Source organism: Pantherophis guttatus, chromosome 3 (assembly GCF_059756535.1).
Source record: "Pantherophis guttatus breed Tessera chromosome 3, ASM5975653v1, whole genome shotgun sequence".
Taxonomy (NCBI): Eukaryota; Metazoa; Chordata; class Lepidosauria; order Squamata; family Colubridae; genus Pantherophis; species Pantherophis guttatus.
Genome location: NC_142065.1, coordinates 213,572,761 through 213,599,238, shown reverse-complemented (window position 1 = coordinate 213,599,238; position 26,478 = coordinate 213,572,761). Strand labels below are relative to the sequence as shown.

Below are 26,478 nucleotides of genomic sequence, written 5' to 3'. Positions count from 1 at the left end.
GCCGCCCGTGACGTCACGCCGCGGGTTTTTTAAAATGCAGCCGCGGGGCTCCGCTGGGCGCTGCGGTGTGCGAGGCTCGTTTGCGGGGATCGGAGGGGCCGAAGGGTCGGTAGGTTCGGGGTGCGTCGCCTTGCTTGGGCCCGCGTTCCTTCCACTCCATCCCGGGCTCCGATGAGGGTTTGTTTTTTTTCCCTCTTTGCACCTCCCCGACTTTTGGCTCATTTTGCCAAGCCGAGCTATGCTGGTCTATGGATGGGGGACCACGAGGAGATCTACGTTTAAAAGCATTTAGGGGAAAAGGGAATGGCAGTTTGCAAAGCAAAGCTTCGTGGACGGGCTTAGGGAAGTCATCAAGAGCTGGGCTTTTTACGGAAGGAGGCTTTTCAGTTTTTCCCAAAGGTGCTTTTTCCAAGAGGCAACTGGACTTTCTGAAAACTTGAAAAAGCACCTTTGGGACAATCATGGCCTTGGAGGACTGAGAATCTCCTTTTCAGTTTTCCAGCTTGGAATGAGCAATAGACTTATTTATTTATTGTTTATTTTATTGGTTCGATTTATATGCCGCCCTTCTCCGGAGACTCAGGGCGGCTTACAATGCTTTTAAGCAATAGCCTTCATACTTTTGTATATACCTGCTTAGTAGGGCTTTCGGGGGTCCCCCAAGCGGTGTTCTTTTTTATACAAAGTCAGCTAATTGCCCCCACAATCCGGGTCCTCATTTTACCTCCCTCAGAAGGATGGAAGGCTGAGTCAACCTTGAGCCTGGCGAGATTCGAACTCGCAGTAATTGCAGGCAGCTGGTGTTACTTGACAGTGCTTTAGTCTGCTGTGCCACCAAGACTTGCCCCCAAAATGAGCATAGATTTGCCCCACGAAGTTGTGAGTGCTCTAAAGCTGGAAATTTTTAAGGAGAGATTGGACAACCATTTCTCTGAAATGGTATAAGGGGGTTGGAATTGTGGGTGCTTCCATCACTGGAGGATTTTAAGAAGAGATTGGACCACCATTTGTCTGAAACAGTATAGGGTCTCCTGCCTGAGCAGGGGGTTGGACTAGAAGACCTCCAAGGTCCCTTCCAACTCTGTTATTCTCTTATTCTGTTTTCATATACCAGAACGGTTGCAGGAATTGACTATGTCTAAGTCGAAGAAAGAAAAGGACTAGTGTGACATTATAGCGGTCTGCCACAAAGAAGAATGGGTAAAGCTATTCTCCAAAGCACCTGAGGGCAGGACAAGAAGCAACAGATGGAAATTAATCAAGGAGAGAAGCAACCTGGAATTAAAGATAAATTTCCTGACAGTGAGAATAATTAACCAGTGGACGACTAGCCTCCAGGAGTTGTGGGTGCTCAAACACTGGAAGTTTTTAAGAAGAGACTGGACAACCATTTCTCTGGAATGGGATAGGGTCTCCTGCCTGAGCAGGGGGTTGGACTAGAAGACCTCCAAGGTCCCTTCCAACTCTGTTATTCTGTTATAGAAGCTGGCTTAAGAAGCCAACACGAAATGTAAAAAGCTGAAGTATGAAAATACAACACAAATGTGGGTCTTTGGCCTTTAAAGTCCTTGCAAATGGGTTTGGAGCCTTCTTGGAATTGCTGAAAGGATTGTGTTGTGGAGTTGTGCTTTCTGCAGGATGTTCAACAGTGAAGGGACACAGGGCAGAAAAACATCCTGCAGAAAACACAGCTGTACAACACAGTCCTCCTTTCAGCAGTTCCAAGAAGGCTCCATACGCATTTGCACTATTCGGGTGACCCTGAGGACACAGACAAACCTCCAAGTCGCCTCAAGGACTCTTTTAAAGGATGCAAATGACCAGCTGCCTGCAAGGAGTATAAATTAGTACGGGAAGGGAAGGGAAAGGAAGTGGAAGGAAGGTAGCTGATGATGTTACCTGCAAGAGCCGAGGTGGCACAGTGGTTAGAGTGCAGTACTGCAGGCTACTTCAGCTGACTGCCAGTTCAGCAGATCAGCGGATCAAATCTCACCGGCTCAAGGTTGACTCAGCCTTCCATCCTTCCAAGGTGGGTAAAATGAGGACCCAGATTGTTGGGGGGCAATATGCTATTTAGTATACTGTCTTTGGTGTAAGCCGCCCAGAGTCCTCAGAGAGTGGGCGGCATAGAAATATGACTAATAATAATAATAATAATAATAATAATAATAATAATAATGTAATGAAACTTATGCAGGAAAGTGCGCTCCCACAGAGAGAGCCTCCTCGGGGTGCCATCAGCCAAACAATGTAGGCTGGTGACCCCCAGGGGGAGAGCCTTCTCTGTGGGGGCACCTACCCTATGGAACCAGCTGCCTCCAGAGATAAGGAGAATCCAAGACCTCGGTGCCCTTAAAACCTTCTTTTTCCAGCAAGCCGGGCTGGCCTAACACTTTTTAAAATGTTTTTATTTGTTTGTTATTGTTTTTAATCATGGGGCCAAATTTATATATATCTTTTTAATTGTACTTTAATGTTTGTAGTTTATGCTTTTACTTGGCTGTTCACTGCCCTGAGTCCTCAGGGAGAAGGGTGGTATTCAAATTTAAAAATAAAAAAATAAAAAAATAAAATAACCAAGCTCGGAGAGCATCAAGGACCTCACTCTCCTCCTCCTTCCTCGCAAACCCCCCTCTCTTCTAGCACTGTTGCGGTTCCCCAGACAGGTAATGAAAGGTCTGCAAGAAAACCACCAAACTCAGAGAGCACTGATGAGCCCACCCTTCAATCCTGAGCTTACAAATATTCTCTTTTACAGGTACAAACGTTGTCTTTTTTTGTTTGTTTGTTTGTTTTTACTGCAGGCATTGTCGGAAGATGCTGCCCTTTCACAGCTGGGCCCTCCTTTTCTCTCTCCCCCTGCTTCTGGTCGTTGGCCCCTCCTCTGGGTTTTTTGGCTGGCTCACCCAAAAGGCCTCCCCCACTCCTGTTCCCCATCCAGAGGCAGCAGCTGCTGCTCCAGACCCAGCCGGCCTTGCAAAAGTGCCCTTTGAGATGGATACGGCTGATGAGAGGTTCCTCGCTGAAGTTCAGGCGGTGGATATGTCCCTTCTGGATTCCTGCCATCACAAGGTCTCTGGCGCTTTGTAGGCGGTGTGTGTGTGTGTGTGTGTGTGTGTGTGTGTGTGTGTGTGTATACAGGCAGTCCTCGACTTACAACCGTTTGTTTAGTGCTGGGGTGAAATCTAAAAATTTTCCCTACCGGTTCTGTGGGCGTGGCTTAATTGGTGGGCGTGGCTTGGTGGTCAGGTGACCGGGTGGGCGTGGCCAATAATAATAAATAATAAAAATAATAAACAAAGTATACACAACAATAAGAGGTACCAACAACCAACTTTCACACTTTACACACACACAACACAACACAACTGACTCACACACAATGTAAAAGCAGCTGCACTTCACCCAAAATGGCCCCTGCAACAAGCGGGAACCTCACACAGCCACAAAAAGCTCAAAAACCAACTTTCACACTTTACACACACAAAATTGCCACATACAGCTTTGTGAGATTTTGTGTGTTGGTGTAGTTAGAGTGAAACACTACAGAAACACACCAAATCTCAGAAAGCGGCACAAAGATTTTATTTTATTATTTTATTTTATTTATATTTTTAGATAAAAGCAGCTAAATTTAAAACTTCTTTAACTTTAAATTGCTATGTCTAAAAAAAAAAACTCCTAAAAAAAAGACCCCAGTTACTTACCAAATTGAAGGCACAAGGCAGGCAGATTGAGTTGCTCATCGATTGGATTGATTGCAGGCAGGCAGATTAAGTTGCTAGCTGATGCAATGGATTGCAGCAGCCGAAGCAAGGCAGGAAAAGCGAGCGAGCCCGAAAGCAGCAGCAAGTGGACAAGTGGGGACCGGGTGATTGGGTGGGCATGGACGGGCGGGGGGGCCCAGGGATTTTTGCTACCGGTTGTCCGAACTACCCATCGCCATCGCTAACGGATCGGCTGGTCCGGCCTGAACCGGGAGCATTTCACCCCTGGTTTAGTAGTTGATATTACAACGGCACTGAAAAAACAATCATTTGTCTGAAATGGTATAGGGTCTCTTCCTAGAAGACTTCCAGGGTCTCTTCCAACTCTGCTTATTGTGTTCTATTCTACCGTAATTTCATTCTCTTCTAATTCTCTTCTAACATTATTCTATTTCTAATTCTATTTCTACTCTATTTCTAACTCTATTCTATTCCTATTCTATTCTAATTCTGTTGTTCTAATCTGTTCAATTCTAGTTCTAATCCCAATCCTAATTCCAGTGGTGGGTTTCTACCAGTGGTGAAATGTAAGATTTGTTACTACTGGTTCTGTGGTCGTGGCTTGGAGGGGTGGGGTGGTAATGTGACTGGGTGGGCATGGCCAACTAGTTTTGTTTTCTTTTTTAACTTTTAAAAGCATTTTTTCTACAACCTCTTCAGTCGAAGAGGTTGCAGAAAAAAATGCTTCGAAAAGCCTCTGACGATCCCAGCTGAGCCACGCGATCATTAGAGGCTTTTTTTTTAACCTTTAAAAGCATTTTTTCGGCCAAAAAGGTCATGACTATCGGATCGGGCGATACGGTCCGAACCAGGAGCATTTCACCCCTGGTTTCTACCAGTTCACCCCAGTTCGGGCGAACCGGTGGGGGCGGGGGGAGGCTCCACCCACCCTCCCAGATGTCATCACGGACGCTCTGCACATGCACAGAAGGTTTCGTTCATGCGCAGAAGGTCCACGCATGCGCGCTCCCGGTTCCGAACCGCTAGTGAAGGTAAGAGGAACCCACTACTGCCTAATTCTACTCTCCTATTCCTATTCCGTCCTGTTCTGTTCCATTCCATTCTAAAAATGACTTACGACTGCTTCTCCCTCTTACGATGTCATCCCTATGAACACGGGATCAAAATTCAGACGCTTGGCAAATGACTCGTATTTATGACGGGTCGCAGTGTCCCTGGGTCATGTGATCCCCTTTTGCGACCGTCTGACAGGCCGAGTCAGAATGGGGGAGGCCAGATTCCGTGTGACTAACCTAACCACTGCAGTGATTCGCTGAACGACCGTGGCAAGAAAGGTCGTAAAACGAGGCAAGACTCATTGAAGAAACGTCTTCCTTAGCAATGGAAACGTTGCACTCAATTGCGGTCGTAATTCGAGGACTACCAGTCCCATTCCTCCTTTGCAGCCGTTCCCCCCATCCTATTGGCCAATGCACCCGTGAATTGATGGTGGTGGTGGGGGGGGCTTTTTCTTGTCCTTTCCTGATCCAGGTTATTTCACAACTACGCTCGACTTGCACCGACCTCATGGAAGAGGAACTGGCCAAGCTGGGAGTGGCACTCTTCAACTGCCAGGCCAGTGCCGAAGGTCGGAGGACTTACCTGTGCACTGAGGACATGGTACGTAGGCACACCTGGGCACCTTCAGACAATGCTTCAGGCACCTTGGCCAAGGACCGGTTCCACCTCAGGTTGAAATTCTTGTTTTAATTCCCATGACAAAGACTTCGAGCCATAGAGTTACAGTGATCTGAATGCAGTACTGCAGGCTAATTCTGCCGATTGTCAGCAGTTCGATCCTGACCGGCTCAAGGTCGACTCGGCCTTCCATCCTTCCAAGGTCCGTTAAATGGAGTTAGCAGAGATGGTTAAATTGACTGCTTTAATCAAAGGGAAAAAAAATACTTTTATTTTTACCTGGAAACCGCTTTACCTGGACTTTGTGCTTGAGGTGGGAAAAAAAATGAAACTTTTGACTTTGTTTTTTACCGATTATTAGATAGACTTGTTGTTATAAAAATGGCTGCTTGTTGTTATAAAAATAGCCGCCCTGAGTCTTCGGAGAGGGGCGGCATATAAATCAAATATTAAATTAAATAATTAAATTAAATTAAATTAAATTAAATTAAATTAAATTAAATTAAATTAAATTAAATTAAATTAAATTACTTTAAACTATTACGTAATTTTTAAATTTTAAATTTTAAATTTGGTTTTAAATTATTGGGGTTTTAAATTTGTTCAGCCAAATTGTTTACTTCGTTTTAGTTTATTTTAAATTTTGTATCTATATGTTTTATTCTATGGCTGTTCACCGCCCTGAGTCCTTCGGGAGTAGGGCGGTATACAAATTCAATAAAATAAATTAATAAAATAAATAAATAAAAGTAAAAAGTTGAGATTTGATGTCAATGCCTTATTCTACTGCACTGAAGGTCGGAAGTCAGTGCCTTTTTTTTTTCTTTTTCCCTTTTTTTAATTGTTTTATTCATAAATATTTTTGAATACGGTGCATTTGTCAGGGTATACAATTTACAAGAGAAAGAGAGAGAGAAAAAAAGGTCAAATAGAAAATAGTAATAAATATTAACACATGAACTAATAATAGTAATAATAATATAATAACATGTGTACTGAAAATAATGGTAATAATATAACCGAAAAGTTTTAACTAAGTTTCTTTTTATATTGGCTTATTTATATTTTTGTTAATTATGATAATTGTAGTTATAAATCTTATCTATTATTAATACAAATATTCATAATCTTTCTTCCCCTAATTCCTACCTCTTGTCTCTAACCATTCATAAAATCTATTCTGATAGTATTCTGTGTCTTCTTTATCTTTTATTTTTAAAGTTAGCCTATCCATTTCAGCACAGTCCAAAAGTTTTCAAATGTTTCAAATTTTTTCAAATTACTTCATCTTTTTTCCGTACTCTTCCCTATTTTTCCTGCTATTTGCTTTTCTATTTTCTTTGTATGCTGCAACATAAACTAATTTAAAAAAATTGTTAAAAAAACCTTCCCCCCCAATGCTGGATTCTCAAATGCATCTCTTCCCTCCGTTCCTTTCCTTGCAAAAGGCCCTGGCGGAATGCACAGCCGGAATGGATCCGGATACTTGGAACGCTTATCACATCGTCAGCAACCGAGCGCGGGCCGTCTGCTACGCCACCCGCCAGATGCAGTTCAAGCGCCAAGCGGAGCATACGGTGAACGCCCTGGTCTCTACCGCGGTCGGCCAGCTGGAGGCGATGAAAACGCTCAAGGTTCGAACTGTTGTTTTCCTCAGTTTTGGTCTGGAGATTGGGGGGAGTGTATATGGGTGCGCGTGCTGGGATGAATGAGGGAAAACAGCTGCAGGTGCTTTTATTTCAACAGGCAACTGGACTTTCTGGTTTTTCTTTGAAGATGTTTTGCTTCTCACCCAAAAAGCTTCTTCAGCTCTGACTGGATGGTGGGGAGTGGAAGGATTTACACTCTTTGCAGACAGCTGGTCATTTGCGTTCTTTTAGCGAGTTGTTAAGGTCACCTGGAGGATTATCCAGACGTGGGATTCAGCCGGTTCGGGAAAATCGGATGCTAATTTTACATCCGATTTGCCGAACCGATAGTTGCGAAGACTGGCTGGCCCAGGCCCTTGTCCCTCCCAGGAGTCTCCGCATGGCCCATTTTGGATGCCAGGTAAGGGCAGCGCCCATGCAGAGGTTCCAGGAGAGAAAGAAACGGGCCTCCCGGAAGTCCGGAAATGTGGGAGGCCGTTTTCGCCCTCCTGGAGGCTTGAGGAAAGCCTCTGGAGCTTGGGGAGGGTGAAAATGCCTCGCCCCTCCAACCATGGTACAGGAGGCCACGTATCCACACCCACCATGGCCATGCCCACCCAAGCAACCAGACAGACAACCGGTTGCTAACATTTTTTTAATCCCACTCCTGGGATTATCTGTGTCCTCAGAGTCACCTGTGTGGTGCAAATGGGTTGCCGAGCCTTCTTGGAACTGCTGAAAGGACTGTGTTGTTGACCAGAGATAGGTGATGTCATGTCCCTTCCCCTCTGTTGAGAGAGGGGTGCTCAATTTGGACATAGATGGCCTCTTGGAGCCCTCTTTCAAACCAGGTTCCCCTCTGTTCAAAATATGGACTTTGCTATCTTCAAAAGAGCGCCTCTGTCTTTGAAATGCAGATGAACTGCTGAATCTAGTCCTGATGTGTTTGTTCTGCTATGTTGTCCCTAAACGACCTGTCGTAAGTAGAGGACTACCTGGTTTTTACAAACGCACCATAGGAATGCTGAACAAAATGCTGAATAAAATTAAATTATGTTGTCAGGTTTCGAGGTCGTCTCAAATAAATTGTATTTCAAACAAAGTCTTTGAAGGAAAACTCCTATTTATTAAGCACGACATTCTAAAGTCCGACTCCATCGAAGCCAACACTGACTTCCAACCCCAAAACCCTCCCTTTCCGTTCCCCACTCCCCTGCACTCATTGGCCATTTTCCAAGTCATTCTACCCCTAATCTACTGCTCCAGCTCAAAGGAATTTCCCCCTTCCCATCCCATCTCCTAGGGGATATTATCTCCAGGGAAAATAAGTAGGTGAAAAGTCAAACGTCCCTTTCCAGATGCCTCCGCCTCTCCTTCTTATGTCAGCACTAGAGTAAATGCAGTTTGAAGTGCTGACATATGTATTACGAGAAGGGAGCCGGAAAAGTGAAGCTCCTTCTCTCGTGAGCTTTATTTTTCCAGCATCTTTTTTTTCCCTCCCGCAACAGAGGAGCCAGGAGGAGCTGAAACTGCTCACTTCAGAGTCCCTACAACGCGTAGTTAGCACCCAGGAGGAGCTGCTCGTCCGGCAAGAGACGCTTCGCGGCGGCCAGGCGCAGATGGAAGAATCTCTCTCCAGCAACCTGGAGCACCTGGTGCAGGAGAAGGCCCTGATCGCCAGTGGGCAGCAACAGGTGGCCGAGCTTCTGGAGGGCATCACACGCAGGATGGGTGAGAGAGCGAGCAGCGAGGATTCTCCGGGGCACCTCCAACCATCCTCCGGGTAGTCCTCAACTTACAACCACGATTCGGTGTTGGAACATCCATTCACGTTCAGGGGTGTCAAACTCGATTTCATTGAGGGCCGCATCAGGGTTATGTTTGACTTGGGGGGGGCAGGCGGTGTGGCCAGCTCGACGTCACCTGTGTCGGGGGTCCTGTGTTGGCCTGAGCGCTCTGCCAGAAAAAAACGGGCTCCTGAGCTCTGCTTTTGGCTGCGACAGCTTCCGGCAACGCTCTGCCAGCGAAAATGGAGTTTGGGAGAGCCAGACTCCGTTTTCGGCTGCAACGGCCTCCCACGTGTGGCCCTCCCAAGCTCCGTTTTCGCTGGCGGAGCACTCGGGCCAGCCCAGGCACCCACTGTGTCATTTGTGTCGGGGGTGCCTGTGGTGGCACGAGCGCTCCACCAGTGAAAACGGAGGTCAGGAAGGCTGCGTGGGACCCTCCCGAGCTCCGTTTTCCGCTGCAACGGCCTCCTGCAACCCTCTGCCAGGGAAAACGGAGCTCAGGAGGTCCGTGAAACTTCACTGGTAGCCCCATGGGCCAAATCTAAGCACCCTGATTTTCACAGCCATGCACCAAACGGTGCGGTCGTTTAGTGAGCCGTGCCCGATCTCATGACCTTTTTGCTGCGGTTAAGCGAATCACCTAGTCATGAAGCAAATCCCGCTGGCCGGCAGCCGCCTGAGAAGGTTGCAAACGGCAATCCCGCCGCCCTGGAAGATAGCAAGCGTTGCGAAATATATTGGTAAAATTCGACGGCGGTTGGCAAAGAGAGCGAAATTTGATCGTAGGGGTCGCAAGGAGGCCGTATGCCTGAGGGCGCAGTCGTCAGTTGCTTTTGCAGCACCTATGGTCACTTTGAAAGGACGTTAAATGATGGCCGTAAACTGAGGCTGTAATCTCCTTCCATCCCAGTGGTCTCTAGACTTCTAAGGACTTAGAATAGTGTTTCTCAACCTTGGAAGCTTGAAGATGGGTGGACTTCAACTCCCAGAATCCCCCAGCCAGCGCTGCTGGCTGGGGGATTTTTGGGAGTTGAAGTCCACCCATCTTCAAGCTACCAAGGTTGAGAAACACTGACCTAGAATGACATAAGAGTCTAAAATTCAGGGCTGTTTGGTACTCTGTTTTCTTGCAGACATTTCATGACCCAATTAGGTAACATCATCAGTGCTAGAAGAGGGGGGTGTTTGCAAGGAGGAGGAAGAGGGCTTGTAGCTCAGGGTAGAAATGAGGGGTCCTTGGTGCCCTCTGAGCTTGGTTGTTTTCTTGCAGACATTTCATGACCCAATTAGGTAACATCATCAGTGCTACAAGGAAGGGGTGTTTGCAAGAAGGAGGAGGAAAACTCTAGAGTCCTTGGTGCTCTCTACACTTGGTTGTTTTCTTGCAGACGTTTCATGACCCAACTAGATAACATCATCAGTGCTGGAAGCGAGTGGAGTTTGCGGAAAGGAGGAGAAGGGAAGCAGGAGGACTGTGGGGTCCTTGTTACTCTCTGGGCTTGGTTGTTGTTGTGATCCCGACTCCCGAGCCTGTCCTAACAGAGGAAGAGGACTCAGAAGGTGATGGAGAGGAACTGACAAGGCCTCCCTCTCCAGGACCCTCCTCTCTGGCAATGCCTCAGGTTCCATCCGAAGGCCAGGAGGAACAGCCTGGGATGTGCCCGGAGGAAAGCATATCGGAGCACCCATTGATAGGGAGCGAGGAGGATGAATCCTGGCTTGATCCCAGGCAGCGTCGGAGGGAGAAGCGTGCACAGCAACGGAAGAGGCGTGGGAGGGCCAGAGATTGAGCTGAGTCACGGAGCCACGCCCCACCAGGAATAAAAGTGGGTGGGATTGCTCTTCAGGCTTTGTGACGGACAAAGTGAAACCCTGAAAGTCGCATTGTGATCTCTGAAATTCGGCTTGGAAATATTTTGGACTGAACATTGACTAAACTCTTTGTCTCGTGGATAATTTGTTGCTCCTGGAATGGACTGAAGATAAGTCCTCTTCTGCTTTATGGGAGTGAAAACGGTCTTGGCAGGCATTCGGCAGTTTGCTGCCAAAACCTTGGTCTGCCAGGAATTCTAATCTGTTTACCTAATAAAATATTGGCAGGCATGCTTGGTATTATGCTTGCCTGTGTGAGGAAGGGGGACAGAACAGTTGTTTTCTTGCAGAACTTTCATGACGCAACTAGGAAACATCGTCAGTGTTAGAAGGGACGGGGGTTTGGGGAGAGCAGCAGGAGCAGGAGGAGGACTCTAGGATCCTTGGTGCTTTCTGAGCTTGGTTGTTTTCTTGGCCATTTGCACTTTCTAGCACTGATGATGTTACCTAGTTGGGTCATGAAAGGTCTGTAAGAAAACAACCAAGCTCAGGGAGCATCAAGGACCCTACAGTCGTCCTCCTCTTCCTCCCTTCTCTTCCCCCTTTTCCTCCACTCCACAAATCCCACTTCCTACTAGCACTGATGATGTTACGTAGGTGGGTCATAAAACGTCTGCAAAAAAACAACCAACCTCAGAGATGCACCTCCATAGTCTTCCTCCTTCTCTCCAAAACCCCCCTCCCTCCTAGCACTAATGTTAGCTTGCCTAGTAAGGAAACATCTGCAAAACAACCAAACTCATGAATGCCTCATTTGAACCCTGTGCTACCAATATTTTTCTATCAGAAACACTGGAATTGAAATCCAGGGAAGTAAAGTTGTTTTTGTAGGCTGAAAGGTGACCCAGGGAATAAATTAGTTGTCTTCAAATACCGGTTGAAGAAGCTTTTCATAAGCGTCATGATGACCCAAGAGTAATGACTCTCAACTTATTTTGGGCTACTGGACCTTGTGTGCAGGGGTGAAATGTAAAATTTGTTACTGCCGGTTCTGTGGGCGTGGCTTGGTGTGTGGGGGGGTAATGTGACTGGGTAGGCGTGGCCAACTTTTATTTTTATTTTTTAATTTTCAAAGCATTTTTTCTACTGCTTTGAAAAGCCTCTCTGACGATCAGGCAACTCAGCTGGGATCGTCAGAGACTTTTCAAAGCATTTTTTTTACCACCTCTTCAGCAAAGAGGTTGCAGAAAAAAAATGTTTTGAAAAGCCTCTGACGATCCCAGCTGAGCCGCGTGATCATCAGAGGCTTTTTTTTTTTTTTTACTTTTAAAAGCATTTTTTTCGTCAGAAGAGGTTGTAGAAAAAATGCTTTCGAAAAAAGCCTCTGATGATCATTCGGCTCAGCTGGGCATGGTGGGGAGGGGCGCAGGGATTTTTTTTGCTACCGGTTCTCTGAACCACCAGCCGCCATCGCTACCGGATCGGGCGATCCAGTCCGAACCGGGAGCATTTCACCCCTGCTTGTGTGTCCTTTAACCAAAATGTGACCTGTGGCCACCGACTGTTGGAACAACGCTGCCTCTGTTTCCCTTCTCGCAGAAAATGTCAGCAGTCATCTGAACCAGCAGGATGTGGAGCTTCAAGAAGGACACCAGTCCATCCTGAGGGACTTGGGTCAGGTCCAAAAACGGGCTCAAGAAGTCTACTCCAAAATAGGTTTGTGGTGGGAGCAGTTCATGCGCCATTCCTCTCAAGCTTAGCAGTGATGATGTTACTTAGTTTGGCAATGAAACGTCTGCAAGAAAACCACCAAGCTCAGAGAATATTAAGGCTCTACAGCTCTTCTCTTTCTCCTCCTCCTCCTCCTCCTCCTCCTCCTCCTCCTCCTCCTCCTCCTTCTCCTCCTCCTCCTCCTCCTCCTCCTCCTCCTCCTCCTCCTCCTTCTCCTCCTCCTCCTCCTCCTCCTCCTTCTCCTCCTCCTCCTCCTCCTCCTCCTCCTCCTCCTCCTTCTCCTCCTCCTCCAACCTCTCTCCCTTCTAGCCCTGATGATGTTTGGTTGGGTAATGAAATATCTGCAGGAAAACAGCCAAGCTCAGAGAACACCAAGTACTCCATACTTCTTTCCTCCTCCTCCTCCTCCTCCTCCTCCTCCTCCTCCTCCTCCTCCTCCTCCTCCTCCTCCTCCTCCTCCTCCTCCTCCTCCTTCCTCCACTCCACAAACCTTCCTCCCTTCTACCACTGATGATATTACCTAGGTTGGTCAACAAACAACTCCAAGAAAACAATCAAGGTTAGAGAATACCAAGGACCCCATATTGCCTTCTCCTCCTTCTCCTCTTCCTCTTCTCTGCCAATCCTCCTCCCTTCCAGTTCTGAAGATATTACCTAGTTGGGTAATGAAACATCTGCAAAAATACCCTCACCAAGCTCAGAGAGCACCAAGGACCCCGCAGTCCTCTCATTCCTACACAGGGTGAGGCAGGGATGGAAGTCTACCATGCTTAGAAGAACTCAGAAGGTAGGTTGGAGAAGACTCAGTTGAGTTGAGGCCCACTTGCCTTTCCACCGGGCCCGAGATCTTCTTTTTTTTTCTTCCAGATACCAATGTGGACTTGTTCCTGGCCTATCAGAAGCAAACCACCTTGTACCATGATGAGTTACTGGGGAAACTGAGGAAGATGAACGAGACTTTTGGGCTGGTCCTTCAAACCATGGAGCAGATGCAGACCAAGGTGGAAGGGCGATTGCAGCACATCCAGAGATTCATAACCTGGGCAGGTAAGGCGACCTCTGAGCAACAGGCCTGCAGCCAATTGAAAAGGGGCACGGAAACCACAGGATACGTCATAAGAGACAAGATGGCAGCTGCCACGGCACAATCGAAGCTCCGCCTGGGTTTATGTGTGTGTCAGACTTCGATGCTATCTCAAAATAAATGAATTTCCAAACTGCCAATCTTTAAGGAAATCTTTAATTGAGCATAGCAACCGGATCATGACTCGATGTGGACAAGACTGACCTTTTGCCCCCCAATCCCTCCCTTTCCGATCTCCAAATCTCTGCTTTTCATTGGCTATCTTCCAAGTCATTCTCCAGACTTCTTGTCTCGTCATTTCCCAGGAATGACATTTCCACGACAACCCGGCTTCAAAGGGATTTAGCAGGCAAAAGTTCAGAGTTTATCTCTCTCCTCTCTATGCCAGCGCTGAGGCGCTGACATCCGGCCCCTCTCCCTTCACTCTCCCAGCGGGGCCAGCACTGCCTCAGCGCTGGCAGTGTGTTTATGTGCGACAACATCCCTGAAAGGAAAGTTATTTTTCTGATATACCTACATCTATTTCCTCACCCCCACCCCGCCGTAACCTTCGCAACTTGAAGGTGTTTGGATTTTAACTCCCAGAATTCCCCAGCTAGCATAACTGGCTGTGGAATTCTGGGAGTTGAAGTCCACACAACTTGAAGTTGCCAAGGTGGGAAATCACTGATCTACAAGTTATCCGGTGTTGCTGAAAATTCGCTTTCGATTCAAAAACAAAAGGGTTGAAGTAATAAGGGAAGCTAGAGCCCCAAATAGTTTACTATCCAACTTTTTTCAAATATTTTCAAAGGGAGAAGCAGCAAACGTATTTCAAAATTTGATGGAGGGATACATCTTCACCCAACCAGCTTTCCAGTTTTTAAGGTTCCATGAAAAAGAATGTCTATTTACAATGCAGAGAGACACACAAGCCATTTGTAGCTACCACTACACTAGCTACACAGCTAGACTACACACGGCTACCCTAGTATAGTGTAAACTACCCTAGGTATACTACAAGCACTAGCACTGATGACGTTAGCTAGTTTGGAAATGTCTACAAGAAAACAATCTAGCTCAGAGAACACCAAGAACTCACAGTTGTCATGATTGTCGTCCTCCTCTTTGCAAACCCTTGCCTCTTCGAACACTGATGCTGTTATCTAGTTGGGTAATGGAATGTCTGCAGGAAAATAACCAAGCTCAAAGAGAATGAGGGACACGACAGTCCACCTCCTCCTGCTCCTCCCCTTTCCTGCTCCTCTTCCTCCTCCTCCTCCTTTTGCAAACCCTACCCTCTTCGAACACTGATGCTGTTATCTAGTTGGGTAATGAAATGTCTGCCAGAAAACAACCAAGCTCAAAGAGAACCAGAGACTCCACAGTCATCCTGCTCCTGCTCCTCCCCCTTTCCTTCTCTTCTCCCTTTCCTCCTCCTCCTCCTTGCAAACCCTACCTTCTTAGAGCACTGATGATGTTACCTAGTTGGGTCATGAAACGTTTGCCAGCAAACACCAAGAACAAAGAGGCTTTGCAGTTGGGAAAATATTATTTAAGACCTTCTTAATCCTGCTGGCTTAGTTTACTGATCTCCCCAAGTTATGTTTTGTAAGCCAAACCCCACACGGCAACCCCTGATGAAAAAAACGTTGCGTCTCCCGTGTCTTACAGGGTTCAGCTTGAGCTCCATCTACACCTGTCTCCTGCACCTGGTCTACTTCCTCCTGGCTGCGCTCGTCATGACTTTCCTGCAGGTCCCCGGGGCATCCCGCGCCTTGCTCCTCGTCTTGGTTGTGGCAAACGCCCTCTCTGAGCTCCACCACACCGTCTCCCTGGGGTTCAAGTCTCTCACCAGCCTCTTGGTGTTGTTTGTGGCAGGCAAGTTGGCGGGTTTCGAGACAGAGTTTCTTTAGTTTCAGCCTAACTGATGACGTGAACGTTTACCTCACGCGCCAGAGTTTTTCCGCAACCTGTGAGTTCAGCCCTAAATCCCATTTTATGTGTCAGGACTTAAACCAGAGGTCTCAAAACGTGGCACCTTTAAGACTTGTGGACTTCAACTCCCAGAATTCCCCAGATGGCCAGACTTGGCCACTTTAAGTCTTGTGGACTTCAACTCCCAGAATTCCTCAGGCAGCCAAACTTGGCTACTTTTAAGACTTGTGGACTTCAACTCCCAGAATTCCCCAGATGGCCAGACTTGGCCACTTTAAGTCTTGTGGACTTCAACTCCCAGAATTCCTCAGGCAGCCAAACTTGGCCACTTTTAAGACTGGTGGACTTCAACTCCCAGAATTCCTCAGGCAGCCAAACTTGGCTACTTTTAAGACTGGTGGACTTCTACTCCCAGAATTCCTCAGGCAGCCAAACTTGGCTAATTTAAGGCTTGTGGACTTCAACTCCCAGAATTCCTCAGGCAGCCAAACTTGGCTAATTTAAGGCTTGTGGACTTCAACTCCCAGAATTCCTCAGGCAGCCAAACTTGGCTAATTTAAGGCTTGTGGACTTCAACTCCCAGAATTCCTCAGGCAGCCAAACTTGGCTAATTTAAGTCTTGTGGACTTCAACTCCCAGAATTCCTCAGGCAGCCAAACTTGGCTACTTTTAAGACTTGTGGACTTCAACTCCCAGAATTCCCCAGATGGCCAGACTTGGCCACTTTAAGTCTTGTGGACTTCAACTCCCAGAATTCCTCAGGCAGCCAAACTTGGCCACTTTTAAGACTGGTGGACTTCAACTCCCAGAATTCCTCAGGCAGCCAAACTTGGCTAATTTAAGGCTTGTGGACTTCAACTCCCAGAATTCCTCAGGCAGCCAAACTTGGCTAATTTAAGGCTTGTGGACTTCAACTCCCAGAATTCCCCAGATGGCCAAACATGGCCAATTTAAGGCTTGTGGACTTCTACTCCCAGAATTCCCCCGACAACCATGCTGGCTGGGGAATTCTGGGAGTTGGAAGATCACAAAGGCTTAAAGTGGCCAAGTGTGGAAACCCTGCCATAAATTAGGCATTAAAGTTTCTTGGTCACGTGACCAATCTGATTTTATGATTATTTTTTTTTTGTGGCAGTTGTGAAGCGAACAGGGCAGTCGTAAGTGAGAACACCGCGGTTATGAAGTGAACGCCGCGGTCCTTAAGCAAACGCTGCCGTCGTTCTGCAAATTCGACAGTCATTAAGCGAACCCGTCGTTTGTCATGGCATAGTTTTGCCGAAAACTGGACAAATTCCTTGTGTGTCTGACCAACCTTGGCCAAACCAATGAAGTTTCAAGTATAGGTGTAGATAAAAATATAAAAATAGCAAGTGAGATTGTAACTCACTGTTCTAAAAACAGAAAGAGCCTGGTGGCGCAGCAGACTAATAGCCTGTTATTATCATTCAGCTGCCTGCAATTACTGCTAGTTCGAATCTCACCAGGCTCAAGGTTGACTCAGCCTTCCATCCTTTCTAAAGTAGGTGAAATGAGGACCCAGTTTGTGGGGGCAATAAGCTGACTTTGTATAAATATACAAAAGTATATTTTGTATAAAGAGCCTGTAGTACAGTGGACTAAAGCACTGTTATTAACAACTGCTTGCAATTACTGCAAGTTCAAATCTCACCAGGCTCAAGGTTGACTCAGCCTTCCATCCTTTTTAAGGTAGGTAAATTGAGGACCCAGTTTGTGGGGGCAATAAGCTGACTTTGTATAAATATACAAAAGGATGAAGCCTAAGGCATTCTAAGCCACCCTGAGTCTCCGGAGAAGGGCGGCATATAAATCAAATTAAAAAAAAAAAAAAAAGATACATTGCACTTGGCTAAGGAGGCTTTTCCAAACCTTTGCAGAAGGCTCTCTTTTTCTGGCTAAACCGTAGCTCACATTTTTCAAATTTCTGAAAAGGGGGGGCACATTTCTGCTATAGGAAATGTACACTACAGTACACAACCATCACAATGTTTCCCAATTCTCAGCCAGGAAAACTAAAGACCATGGAAATATCTGTGGGGATCACCCTGGGACCAGAATTAATCGTTGGCTTGTTGAAAGCAATCCAGTTTATTCTCCAGATGTATATTTTTTTTTCCTTTTAGTCAAATTCTAAATTGCAATTTCTACAGTTTTTTGCCAGGCTTTTGGGCTGCAGCTGAGAGTTTGGCAGGGGGGGGGCATAGATGCCCTGGTTACGTCTTCCAGAGACCCCGGACGGGTGGGAAATTGATCTGATGTTTTCAAAGCCTCCATGCTGGGTTTTCATCCATGGTTGAGTATTGGATTGCAGAAAGAGTTTAGTTTAAGAAGGCTAATAAATCAGCGTTAGATTTCTTTAGCTATCTACAGAGACACACATGATTTTTTTAATGTGGCTTTTATTATTTTTATCAGTAATTCAAGGTTGTAAACATACTTAATACTCCTTCTTCCTATTTTACCCACAACAACAACAGCCCTGTGAAGTAGGCTGGGTTTAGAACAGTGTTTCTCAACCTTGGTAGCTTGAAGATGGGTGGACTTCAACTCCCAGAATCCCCCAGCCAGCAGCGCTGGCTGGGGGATTCTGGGAGTTGAAGTCCACCCATCTTCAAGCTTCCAAGGTTGAGAAACACTGATTTAGAAAGACAGGTCCAAAGTCACCCAGTTGGATTTCATGGCTAAGGCGGGACTACAATTCACAGTCACCTGGTGAATGGCCCAAAGTCACCCAGCCAACGTTCGTGCCTAAGGCGGGACTAGAATTCACTGTCTCCTGGTGATTGGCCCAAAGTCACCCAGTTGGCTTTTGCACCTAAGGCAAGACTAGAACTCACTGTCTCCTGGTGATAGGACCAAAGTCCAAAGCAGGTTTAGAACCAAAAACTAGAAGATTTAAAAGCGAATTCCAGGTGGGCTAGAAATACAAGGAACAACATTTTTCATTTCCTCCTCCTTTGCAGTCAACATACTCCTAGGAAGAATCTGTGGCCATGCTCTGAAACACAGGAAATGGAGACCCCTCCGGGCACCTTTGCCCCTTCCCCACAAGGCTCCAGAGACCCCTGCTTGGAAAGTGGAGCTTAAGCCAGCCAAACGCTGCCGGGTTACCTCCACTCCCGATAGGTAAGAAAAAGGGAAGCGAGAATGCACTGACTGTAATTTTTGTAAACTTCTAACGTTTGTTTCTGAATTGCATGCTCCTGGCCTGCATAGGTCAGTCTTAGCATTGACACGGAAATAATTCTATGGCCTTGTGGTTTTGACCGTTCGGTCGTCTCCGCCTCTTGGAGATTTTACAGGCAAGGGCTCTCCAGTCTGCCCTTCCTTTCAGTTGTTGGGTGTTCATTAGAGTCCTTGAATATGAGACGGGTGGCAACTAAATTTGATAGATAGATAGATAGATAGATAGATAGATAGATAGATAGATAGATAGATAGATTTTATTATTTATTTTATTTATTTTATTGAATTTCTATACCGCCCTTCTCCCAAAGGACTCAGGGCGGTGTGCAGCCAAAAATAAAACCATGACAATATAAAAATTAAAAGCAATTTAAAACAATTAAATAAATTGGCCAAAAAACTCTAATAAAACAACCCATTTAAAATAGTAAAATGTTGTTATTATTTAGGCCAGCCCTGCTTGTTGGAATAATAATGTTTTTAGGGTGCGACGAAAGGTACGAAGGTTGTGAATCCTACAAATCTCCGGGGGCAGCTCATTCTGATAGATAGATAGATAGATAGATAGATAGATAGATAGATAGATAGATATTGATAGAGTGATAGATATAGCTATAGTGATAAATATAGTGATAGTGATAGAGTGATAGTGATAGAGTGATAGCCATGGTTATATAGATAGTGATAGTGATAGTTGTAGATAGAGTGATAGTGATACAGAGGTAGTGATAGTGAGAGAGTGAGAGTGAGAGATAGATAGAGAGATAGTGATAGAGTGATAGCCATAGAGTTATAGAGTGATAGATAGATTGATAGATTGATAGAATGATAGTGATAGTGATAGATAGATAGATTGATAAATGAGATGGATAGATGATACAGATGAGATGGATGAATGATGATTCATAGATGGATGGATGAATGGAATAATGAATAGAGACAGAGACAGGATAAATAAATGATTCATAGATGATATAAATAGAGAGATAATAGATAGATAGATAGAGATGGATGATAGATAGATAGATAGATAGATAGATAGATAGATAGATAGATAGATAGATAGATTCAGTTCTTAGATGAGAAGGAAAACACCTTCAAGGAAAAACGAAGCCCTGATGCCTTTTGAAAAAGCACCTGGTCCGCAGGGCTTACAAAAAGAGTGATTCTTTTCCAAGTTGCTTCCAAAAATCCTGGAAGTGCAGCTGCCGAAACCTGTCCTCAAATGGGTCTTGGTTCCTCTTTGCAGAGAAGATGAGGTGGGCCTCCTGGATGAGCTGGAGAAGCTGGAAGAGGTGAGCTACCTGTCAGGTGAGCAAGACCGCTGGGATAGAGGTGGGGACAGGGGGGCTTTAGGGTTGGGGAGGCTGAGAGGTGCTCCCGACCTTGAGACAGCGGCTTGGGAGAGTTATGATCAGCAAGTTAGCCACAAAGGTTTGACGTGCAAAGTGGCATTTTAATGATTCGTGGAGAACTGCTGTACTTTCATAGAGCTGTGGTGGCGCAGTGGTTAGAATGCAGTATTGCAGGCTGAGACTGCCCACTGTCAGCAGTTCGATTCTAACGGGCTCAATCAGCCTTCCATCCTTCCGAAGTGGGTAAAATGAGGACCCAGACTGTTGGGGGCAAGAGGCTAATTCTGTAAACCGCTTAGAGAGGGCTGTAAAGCAGTGTTAAGCGGTATATAAGTCTATTGCTAAGTGCTAAAGAAGGGAGGGAGGAAGGAAGGAAGGGATTAAGGAAGGAGAGGGAGGGAGGAAGGAAGGAGAGGGAGGGAGGAAGAAAGGGATTAAGGAAGGAGAGGGAGGAAGGAGGGGATGAAGGAAGGAGAGGGAGGGAGGGAGGAAGGAAGGAGGGGATGAAGGAAGGAGAGGGAGGAAGGAAGGAAGGAAGGAAGGGATTAAGGAAGGGGAGGGAGGAAGGAAGGAAGGAAGGAGAGGGAGGGAGGAAGGAAGGAAGTGATTAAGGAAGGAAGGGCCATGGTGGCGTACTGGTTAGAATGCAGTATTGCAGGCTGACTCTGCCCATTCCAGCAGTTCGATTCTCACTGGCTCAAGAATGACTCAGCCTTGCACTCTTCCAAGGTCGGTAAAATGAGGAGCCAGCTTGCTGGGGGCAAGAGGCTGACTTTAGAGGGGGCTATAAAAGCCCTGTAAAGCGGTATATAAATCTATGAGCTGTTGCTATTCTGGCATTTGAAGCTATACAGGTAGGCCTCAACTTACAGCCATCCATTTAATGACCGTTCAAAGTTACAACAGCACTGGAAAAAAGGGACCTATGACCATGTTTCACACTTACGACCATCGTAGCATCTCCCCCGTGATCACTTGATCGAAATTCAGACGCTTGGCAACTGACTCTTATTTATGACGGTTGCAGCGTCCCGGGGTTACCTGATCTCCTTTTGCGACCTTCTGGCAAGCAAAGTCCATGGGGAGGCCAGATTCGCTTTAAAGCCGTGCGACTAACTGATGGCATTACCTGGATGAACGAAATGTCTGCAAGAAAACCACCCAACTCAGAGAGAGCACCAAAGGACCCCACTGCAAATCTTGGTTGCAGCTTCCACTGGCAAGAAACGTCCTAGAATGCCAAGGAAAAGAATCAGTTTGTGGATCACCCCAGATATCGGTGCTCGCCAGCTGCCAGCGGAACTGGTGGCAGACTCGAATGATGAGGAGGTTGGGGAGGAACTTGGGCCGGTTCTGGAGTCTGGGGAAGGCTCTGATGGATGCTCTGCATTGGACACAGAGATAGAGCCAGGGCCGTCCAACATTTCCCAGCCACCAGAGAGGCAGCTGCCTTTGGAGGCTGAGATGAGTGAGGAGGAAGAACAGCTGGGGCCTGTTCCAAATGCACGTATGCGCAGAGCAGTTAGGAGAGGAGAAGAACGGAGGACAAGGAGTCGACTCGGGAAGCAAAGCACACATGGATGCTGAATGGGAATAGATAGAAGGAAAGAGGAGTGGTTGTCGTAGAAGACAACCGTTCGTATTTCTGAATGTTTTGCTCATGGTGTTTCGTGCATCAAAGACTGCCAGAACTTAAATTTGCAGCCTTTCGGCTGGAAGCTCAGGGCCTGGCAATTATCGCAAGGAACTGCTAAGGTCTGTTACTGCAGTTAACTCCTTGCAGGACTCTCGCCTGGGCTTTTGGGTGGGTGAATGCCATTAATTCACAAGAGGTAAATCAAGAGGGGGTTTTCCGTGACAAGGAGTACGTTTCTTGCTTCTGCTAAGGCTGGGTCAGAACACCAGGCCTTGTCTCTGCCAACCCCCCTGTTGTCTTTTGCAGATGGATTCCCTCTGAAAAATGACCCCCTACCAAAAGAGGGGGATCTCCTTACTTCCACCCAGGGAAGGGATCAGGAGAGCAGAGCGCCGGGTCCCTCCTTCCCTGACCTGGCTTTGCGCCGTCCGAATTTGAGCCGCAGCAACAAATCAGAGGTAACCAAGAGGTTGGAGCACGGGGCGTGAGAAGGGTCCCAATCGGGGATTTGGGGGGGGCGCTGTAGGGATGCAGGCCAGGTTCTCAAGCTGGGGTCTTGTGTTGCTAAAAAGAGGTCATCACAATTGGGACGACTTTGCAATGCAGCGTGAGTGACAGTCTTGGGTGGGTTTACGGTTGCAAAAGCTAAACTCACATTGGACACATGTCTATGGAGACTCTCAATTATCCAGGTCATGACTGTCCCAAAGATGGAGTGGCGCAGTGGCCTAGAGGTGGAGCTCTCGCCTCACAACCAGGAGGCTGTGAGTTCGATCCTAGGTAGAGGCAGATGTTTCTCTCTCTGGGCACAATGAGAATATATTTGCCGAATATAACTCCGCATTGGCGTCAGGAAAGGCATCCGGCCAGTAAACACTCTGCTAGCTCCATTCAGTTGCCCAGACTCCACCCTGCAAGGAATTATGGGGTCGTTAAATGAAGATGATGATGATGCTGTCCCAAAGATGTTTTTCCAAAAGGCAACTTGGACTTTCTTGGGTTTTTTTTTTTCTTGAAGATGTCTCGCTTCTCATCCAAGAAGCTGAAGAAGAACTGAAGAAGGTTCTTGGATGAGAAGCGAAACGTTTCCAAGGAAAAGCTACAAAAAGCCCAGGTGCCTTTTGGAAAAAGCGAGAGTGGTGGCGCGGTGGTCAGAGTGCAGTACTGCAGGCTACTTCTGCTTATTGCCGGCTGCCAGCAGTTTGGCAGTTCGAATCTCATCAGGCTCAAGGTTGACTCAGCCTTCCGTCCTTCCGAGGTCGGTAAAATGAGGACCCAGATTGTTGAGGGCAATAGGCTCCCTCTGTATACCGCTTAGAGAGGGCTGTAAAAGCACCGTGAAGCGGTATATAAGTCTAAGGGCTATTGCTATCTTGGAGACTCGGGTTTTTATTTATTTATTTATTTACTTCAAATTTATATACCGCCCTTCTCCCTAGGGACTCAGGGCGGTGTACAGCCAAGTAAAAACACATAAATACATAATACATAGATTAAGAACAGATTAAAAGGAAATATCTCAATTTGGCCCAAAATTTAAAAAGACAAACGAATTTAAAATCATTTAAAAGGATTTGTTAGGCCAGCCCGGCTTGTTGAAAAAGGAAAGTTTTAAGGTTGGACAGCTCTTGCTTAGGCCTGCTTGGAGAAGCCAGTGGGAACCAGGTCATCCTATCAAACCAGCATATAGGGTTTATGTTCTGGGGGTGCTGTCTGTTGCGTGACCATCCCTTGTGTCCATGGAGCTCAGAGGGCTCTTTCGGCCAATGCCCCCTAACCAGCTGCTGCTTGTCTGAGGTCTGCCCCCCATGGGCCAGGGACGAGCTGAGATGGAGCATGGCATCGCAGGGGAAAACGTGTCCTCCTTCGTTCCCCAACAGGCCACTTTGGAGAAACTATCCAGACCCCACCTGGGCTCAGCGTTCAACTCGTTCGCCAACCCACAAGGCTCCTTGCTAAACGATTCCTTGCTCAGCGATGTGTAAGTATGGGAGCTGGCACTGACCGGTGTGTGTGAGTCAAAGCAATCTCTGGACAAATGTTCCCTCTGCATCCGTACATCGTATTAAGCCATGATTTACTCATTCCAATAGATAGATGGTCGCATGCAATACATCTGTTTACCTCCCCCCCCCCCACAATCCCGTCCTTTTAATCTCTACACGGCTACATTCCTGTTTGCACTGTAGCTGTTCAGCCAGTTTGGTCCAGTGGCTAAGGCACCTGGCGAGAAAGCTGGAGTCTGTGAGTTCTAGACTCACCTTAGGCATGAAAGCCAGCTGGGTGACTTTGGACCAATCATCAGGAGACGGGGAGTTCTAGTCCCGCCTAAGCCATGGAAGCCAGCTGGGTGAGTTTGGGCCAGTTGCCAGGAGATGGGGAGTTCTAGTTCCACCTTAGCCATGGAAGCCAGCTGGGTGAGTTTGGGCCAGTTGCCAGGAGATGGGGAGTTCTAGTTCCACCTTAGCCATGGAAGCCAGCTGACTTTGGGCCAGTCACCAGGAGACAGTGAGTTATAGTTCGGCCTTGGGCATGGAAGCCAGCTGGATAGCTTTGGGCCAATCACCAGGAGACTGGAAGTTCTAGTCCCGCCTTAAGCACGGAAGCCAGCTGGATGGCTTTGGGCCAATCACCAGGAGACTGGGAGTTCCAGTTCCACCTTACCCATGGAAAGCCAGCTGGGTAACTTTGAGCTAGTTTCTCAGCCCAACCCACCTCACAGGGTCCTTGTGGGGAAATTAGGAGGTGGGAGGTGTGTTGGTTACGTTTGCCACCTTGAGTTATTTGTAAAAATAATAAAGGCAGGGAACAAATAATATACAGAAGGGACGCGGTGGCTCAATGGCTAAGACGCTGAGCTTGTCGATCGAAAGGTCGGCAGTTCAGCGGTTCGAATCCCTGGTGCTGCGTAACCGGAGTGAGCTCCCATGACTTGTCCCAGCTTCTGCCAACCTAGCAGTTCGAAAGCCCGTAAAAAATGCAAGTAGAAAAAATAGGGACCACCTTTGGTGGGAAGGTAACAGCGTTCGGTGCGCCTTTGGCGTTGAGTCATGCCGGCCACATGACCACGGAGACGTCTTCGGACAGCGCTGACTCTTCTTCGGCTTTGAAATGGAGATGAGCACCGCCCCCTAGAGTCGGGAACGATCAGCACATATGTCCGAGGGGAACCTTTACCTTTACAAATAATATAAGTCAATGTTGGGTCTGCTCTTCGCCAGAGAAAAACAGTTGAGAAACCCTGGTCTAGATGGATGATGTTACCTAGCCTGGTAACGAAACATTCGGGAATTTAATGGCAAGCTCGGAGAGGAGAAACCCATGCCAAATTCTAGACCAGAATTCCTCAGGCAGCATGTTTTAAGATGGGTGTATTCTCCTTCTGGAATTCCGCATCCAAAATGCTTTAAGATGGGTGGACTTCAATTCCCAGAATTCCGCATCCAATGTCCTTTAAGAGATGTGGACTTCAACTCCCAGAATTCCCCAGCCAGCATGCTTTTAGATGGGTAGACTTTTAACTCCCAGAATTCCCCACACAGCAATGGCTGGCTGAGGAATTCTGGGAGTTGAAGTCCACCAGTCTTAAACTGGCCAGGTTTGGTGAATCCCTTTGTCAGCATTCCAAATTATGTTCTCCTCCAGCGCTGACATGAATGAAAGAGGGAGAAGCTTTGCTTTAATGCTGAGATGAACTTTTACCTAGTTCCCTGCTCTTTAGTAGATAGCGTTACCTGGGTGACAGAGGGAGGGGGGAAATTCCTGTGAAAAGAAAGTGCTTGGGACGAAGAGATGGATCTGCACGATGGCCAATGAGACATTGGGGTTGAAGAACGGAAAGGGAGGGGTTTGGAAGGAGGGGCCAGTTTTGGCTGCACAAAGAATTCAGGGATGTCGTTCTCCTATTCTTAAATAAATAATAAAAAAAGATTCATTAGAGACCTTGCGTTTGAGAATGAAGTTTATTTAAGATAGCAACGAAACCTGACACCCTTCCCCTAGAGTGCTGATAGAGAAGACTTTGAGAAATCAAGCTAACGCTTGCTTAAATCTTGAGCCGATACCTGAATGCAACGCTCACCTCCCGTTTTCCCCACTGCAGGTCCAGCTGCTCAGCTTCTCCAAGGCCCTTCTGCCAAGGGGTCACCAGGACTGGTCAGCCATGCCGAAAAAAAGCCCTCTCCGACCACCTCTTCTGCCACGTTCATGCGGCCAGACAGAGCCAACTCGCTTGATCTAGCAGCATCTTTGGAGGCTTCCAACCGTACCTGCTTTGCAATTCTGGTGGAAGCTTAAGGCTTCCACGCCAAGGCAGTAAAGCCCATTTTCAGGGGAATAACGTAGATTCCTCTTGGTTCAGCATTTATAGACTGCTGAATAATCTAGTTTCTTTCTACCAATGATGGACAAAAAAAAACCCACCCCGATCTATTGGGTTGAGAAGCAATTAACATTCTGCTCCAATTTTATTTTAATGCCTATGTTAGGCTGAAAGCACTATTTAAAAGCAATCGTTTTTTCTTAAGAGGAGACGTGGCAGCTGTCCCAACAGACCATCCGTTGAGTTAAAAAAAAAAGAACATTTTTTTTTTCTCTTGAAGATGTAACTTTCCACTTTTTTATATCCTCCAAAAAACAGAAACAAAATCCGAATCCAGTTCCGGTTGGAATTTTGCTCCGAGGACAGTTTTGGCTGATGGTGAAATTTTACAGTGATAGAAAAACAGCTGAACCAACCCAAAAATGCTTTGCAAACAAGTCTACAGCGCCTTCTTTTTAGAATTGATAATTGCTGTGTGTATGCTGAATAAAGATGTTTTTTTTATAAATACTAATGCAGGCGAGGAAATAAGCAAAATCAAAATAATCAATTCGCCTTCATTCGTGAAAATTTTTAAAAAAATTAAATGGGGTATAGG

General features: G+C 46.7%; 1 protein-coding gene across 3 annotated transcripts; it reads left to right on the top strand.

Annotated features, from left to right (window-relative positions):
• The first annotated feature begins 42 nt into the window (after window positions 1–42).
• On the top strand, window positions 43–26,391 carry LOC117666976 (protein brambleberry-like). 3 transcript variants are annotated; one of them, XM_060681794.2, is made up of 13 exons: window positions 43–109; window positions 2,805–3,072; window positions 5,259–5,387; window positions 6,854–7,039; window positions 8,542–8,764; window positions 12,232–12,348; window positions 13,231–13,410; window positions 15,101–15,307; window positions 18,346–18,508; window positions 19,818–19,879; window positions 21,866–22,017; window positions 23,440–23,540; window positions 25,662–26,391. In XM_060681794.2, exons 2-13 carry the CDS (start codon window positions 2,818–2,820, stop codon window positions 25,792–25,794), a joined length of 1,908 nt encoding a protein of 635 aa, XP_060537777.2. In that variant the 5' UTR covers window positions 43–109; window positions 2,805–2,817; the 3' UTR covers window positions 25,795–26,391. The 3 variants fall into 3 exon arrangements, 2 of the variants coding, with proteins under 2 accessions (XP_060537777.2, XP_087747522.1); XR_015733615.1 differs by having other exon boundaries at window positions 50–109; window positions 19,818–19,863; XM_087891396.1 differs by having other exon boundaries at window positions 83–177.
• Window positions 26,392–26,478: the final 87 nt, after the last annotated feature.

Excerpts from the sequence above, each read along its gene's own strand:
- LOC117666976 (XM_060681794.2), top strand. The coding sequence starts at position 2,818 with ATGCTGCCCTTTCACAGCTGGGCCCTCCTTTTCTCTCTCCCCCTGCTT. Across the intron at positions 3,073-5,258 it reads TGGATTCCTGCCATCACAAG|GTTATTTCACAACTACGCTC; the intron begins GTCTCTGGCGCT and ends TTCCTGATCCAG. Across the intron at positions 13,411-15,100 it reads GAGATTCATAACCTGGGCAG|GGTTCAGCTTGAGCTCCATC; the intron begins GTAAGGCGACCT and ends CGTGTCTTACAG.